Genomic DNA, 3939 nt, shown 5'->3' on the forward strand with positions numbered 1-3939 from the left:
TGAACCAAATTATGTATAAGGCCCATAATTAAATTGGCCCATATTATTTGTTAGTAATCTTGACAAAGTTAGTCTCTTTCATTTTTTTTAAACCCTAGTATATTCCCTAAATGAATGAAGACAAATAGTATGGAGGTGGAGCTGATACCTGCAACGGCTATATGCATTAGCGCGGAAGCTCTTACTGGTCTTTAATCTTCCTCTTCCATCAAAATTTTCTCCTGGAACGAGTCAATACCCTTCCAATCCAGACCCCCTTAGTCAAGGTCCTCCACCAAGTAATTAGTTATAATTATCTATTATGTTTTTGTTATTCGCTATAATTTTTTTTTTGTTGGGTTTATTTGTTATAATTTTAATATCTCATGGATTTTATTTTATTAATATAATTAACTACATGCCAATAACTAATTAAAATTTCATAAGAAAATATATATTATTTATTACAAAGCATTACAAAAGGTTGATAAAACTGATATCGTTGGCTGCCATATAAGATGCTATAATTTAATTGATTGAAAGATTGATTGTTTGCTATGTGATTATGGATTGTAATTTGTACATAATTACAATTGACAAATCTATTACATTTAAAATTATATATTGTGATGTTATAAATTTTGATTTATTTTTCTCTTATATATAGTTTCACAATACAATTTTAGGTTCAAATACTCTTCATGGTCATGTGAAAGCTAACAATTGATGCATTTTTTAAAAGAAAAAGCATTGAAGATCAACAATTTGGAGAAAATGGTCAAACATCTATTCCAAATTCTGAAAATTTAGTTCCCACACATCCTAAGAAGGTTCAAAGAATTGAAAGTGAAATACTTGATATTGCCTCTTTGGAGCGTGATCCTGGAAAACGTCCTCCAATTTGAGAATACCCAATTAATCAACAAGATGAAATTCGTCGAGCTTATATTAAAGTTTGACCATATCAAATCAAACTTGAAAGCTATCCACCATCCAAATCAAATGAGCATCTTCAACATTTTTTGTAGCTCTTGGTTTGAATTGTTTCCTCTTTGGCTAGAATACTCTCCATCAGTTGATGCAGTATTTTGTTTGCCTTGCTATTTATTTAGTTAGCCAATTGGACGGATGGAAGCAAACAAATTTGTTCTTGGAGGCTTTAAGAATTGGAAGAAAGTCAACGATGGAAATAATTGTGCTCTCTTACGACATGTGGGTAAAAGTCCTAACTCAGTTCATAAAAATAATGTAAAAGCCTACAATGATTTGATGAATGCTTCAATACATATTAGAGGTTTTATTGAAGAAAAAAAACTTCTGAGCAAATTGAGAATAATAGATTAATACTTCAAGTTACAATTGATGTAGTCAAATGGCTTGCCTTTCAAACTTGTGCCTTTCGAGGATGTGACGAAAGTAAAGAATCAATTAATCGATGAAATTTTCATGAACTTCTGAAGTTATTGGCATCTTACAATGATAAGGTAATGGTGATTTTTATTCTTTCATATATCATTTTCTAAAAATTGTATTATTTTCTATTTCTTATATTTGTATGTTCTTTCATAAAATAATTTGTTTAATTAAAATTAATGTATAGGTTGCAAGTGTTGTTCAAGAAAATGCTCCTTTAAATGCCACATATATATCGCCTGATATTCAAAAGGAGATTCTTTATATATTTTCCAACAAGGTCAAGAAAGAGATTCATCAAGAAATTGGAGATTAAAAATTTTGCATCATAGTAGATGAAGCCGTGATGTGTCCAAAAGAGAGCAAATGGCTCTTGTTTTGAGATTTGTAGATAAAGAAGGGTTCATTTGTGAACGATTTTTTGGTGTTGTCCATGTACGTGACACTACGGCGTTAGCTTTGAAACAAGGTATATATTTTGTTCTTTCAAAACATAATTTAGCTATTTCTAACATACACGAGCAAGGGTACGATGGAGCTAGTAACATGAGAGGAGAGTGGAATGGCTTGCAGGCTTTAATTTGTAATGAATTTCCATATGCATATTACATCAATGGTTTAGCCCGTCGCCTCCAACTTGCTTTAGTTGCAGCTTCTCGAGAAGTAAGTCAAGTTCATCAATTTTTCTCTACCTTGGTTTTCATTATCAATATTGTTACTACATCTTGCAAGCGTAATGATGAATTAAATGAGGCTCAATCTGTTGAACTTGCTACTAAGATTGCAAATGATGAAAGCGAATCAGGGACGGGGCTAAATCAAATTGGAACCTTAAAGCGAGATGGAGATACTCGTTGGGGTTTTCATTTGGATTCTATTTCTAGCTTGCTCAAAATGTTTAATGCAACTTTTGTGGTTTTGAGTAAAATTGCAAAAGAAAAAGTTTCATATTCTCAACGTGGAGATGCAGATTTTGCTTGCAATCAATTATTATCTTTTGAGTTTGTTTTCATATTACATCTTATGAAAGAGATTTTGGAAATTACTCGTATTCTTTGTGTAGCCTTACAACGACAATCACAAGATATTTTGAATGTTATGCATATTGTTGCAAGTACAAAAAGGCTACTTAAGAGCTTTCGAGATTCAGGATGGGATTCTTTCCTCATGAAGGTTACATCATTTTATGAGCAACATCAAATTGATATCTCAGATTTGGATCCTCAATATGTTGCAAGGGGTGGAAGATCTTGAAATCAACAAGATAAGATTAGTGTTATGCATTATTATCAAGTTGATATCTTTAATACTACACTTGACTATCAGTTGCAAGAATTAAACTCTAGATTCAATGAACATTCAATAGAGTTGCTTGTTCTTAGCACTGCTTTTGATCCTAGAGATGGATTTAAATTGTTCAAGATTGATGATATTTGCAAACTTGCTGAGAAGTTCTATCATGATGATTTCTCAGAGCAAGAAGTAGTACGTCTAAGAATTGAACTTCAACATTTTGTGCTTGACATTCCAAATCATCCTGAATTACTGAATTTATGTAGTATTCATGAATTGTGTCAAGGCTTGGTGAAAACAAGAAAAGCAATTATGTATCCTCTTATTGACAAATTACTTAGGTTTGTTCTTACTCTTCCTGTATCAACAGCAACTACAGAACGAACATTTTCTATCATGAAAATTATCAAGACAAAGCTCCGAAACAAGATGGAAGACAGTTTTTTGAATGATTGCTTAATTGTTTGTATTGAGAAAGAAATTGCTGCAAAATTTAGTATTGAATCCATTATAGATGAGTTTGCACCTATAAAGAATCGCCGAGCACAACTTACTTATAAAAAAAATTGATGTTTTGAATTATTATTGTCACTCTTTCTATTGAGATACTTGTTTTTTGAAAGACTATAACTTGTTTTTAAAGGTTATATACATAGTATATTTGGATCTTTATGATGAATTATTATAAATTATAGTTGTATAACAATATGAATTATTATATATGATATTTATTATACAATAACAAAATTGGCCCCCCTTGTCTATAAATCCAGGCTTCGTCACTGACCGGTGGGGACAAAAGTCATGCCCCTGTTGTAAAATTTCCCTATAATATATATTTGATTTGTTGAGATGAAAAATTGTAGTGACTTAAAAATTAGAATGTCTTTGTGCATGTAAATATAAAGATTTATACGACTTTTCATACGAGAACTTCCAATCACAAGTTAAGAGAAAGAATATATTAATTAATGGCTTTTAATTTCACTAATGTTGTAACGTCCTCCTAATAAGGACCGTTGCACTGTGTAGTTTAAATAGTGCTTAACTCGCTAATCGAGTCATTTAAGTCTAAATCGTGTAATTAAACTAACTGCAGGTTTAGGTACTAAAAATTTCGACCAAAGTAAACAATTTATTAAAAATGTTTAACATCCTTGCATGGAATTCCATTGTAATTAAAAACGGTTACAAACCCAAAAAAAAATACAACAGCCGACCTATGCGACAAAATCAGGGTTCAATTCTAGTTCC

General features: G+C 31.2%; 1 protein-coding gene across 1 annotated transcript; it reads left to right on the plus strand.

Moving 5' to 3' along the window:
- Positions 1-1758: 1758 nt before the first annotated feature.
- LOC133779851 (uncharacterized) lies at positions 1759-2646 on the plus strand. The gene has a single exon (XM_062219753.1). The coding sequence runs from the start codon at positions 1759-1761 to the stop codon at positions 2644-2646; it is 888 nt and encodes a 295-aa protein (XP_062075737.1).
- The last annotated feature ends 1293 nt before the right edge of the window (positions 2647-3939 follow it).

The sequence above is a fragment of the Humulus lupulus genome, chromosome 5 (genome assembly GCF_963169125.1).
Source record: "Humulus lupulus chromosome 5, drHumLupu1.1, whole genome shotgun sequence".
In the NCBI taxonomy this organism is placed as follows: Eukaryota; Viridiplantae; Streptophyta; class Magnoliopsida; order Rosales; family Cannabaceae; genus Humulus; species Humulus lupulus.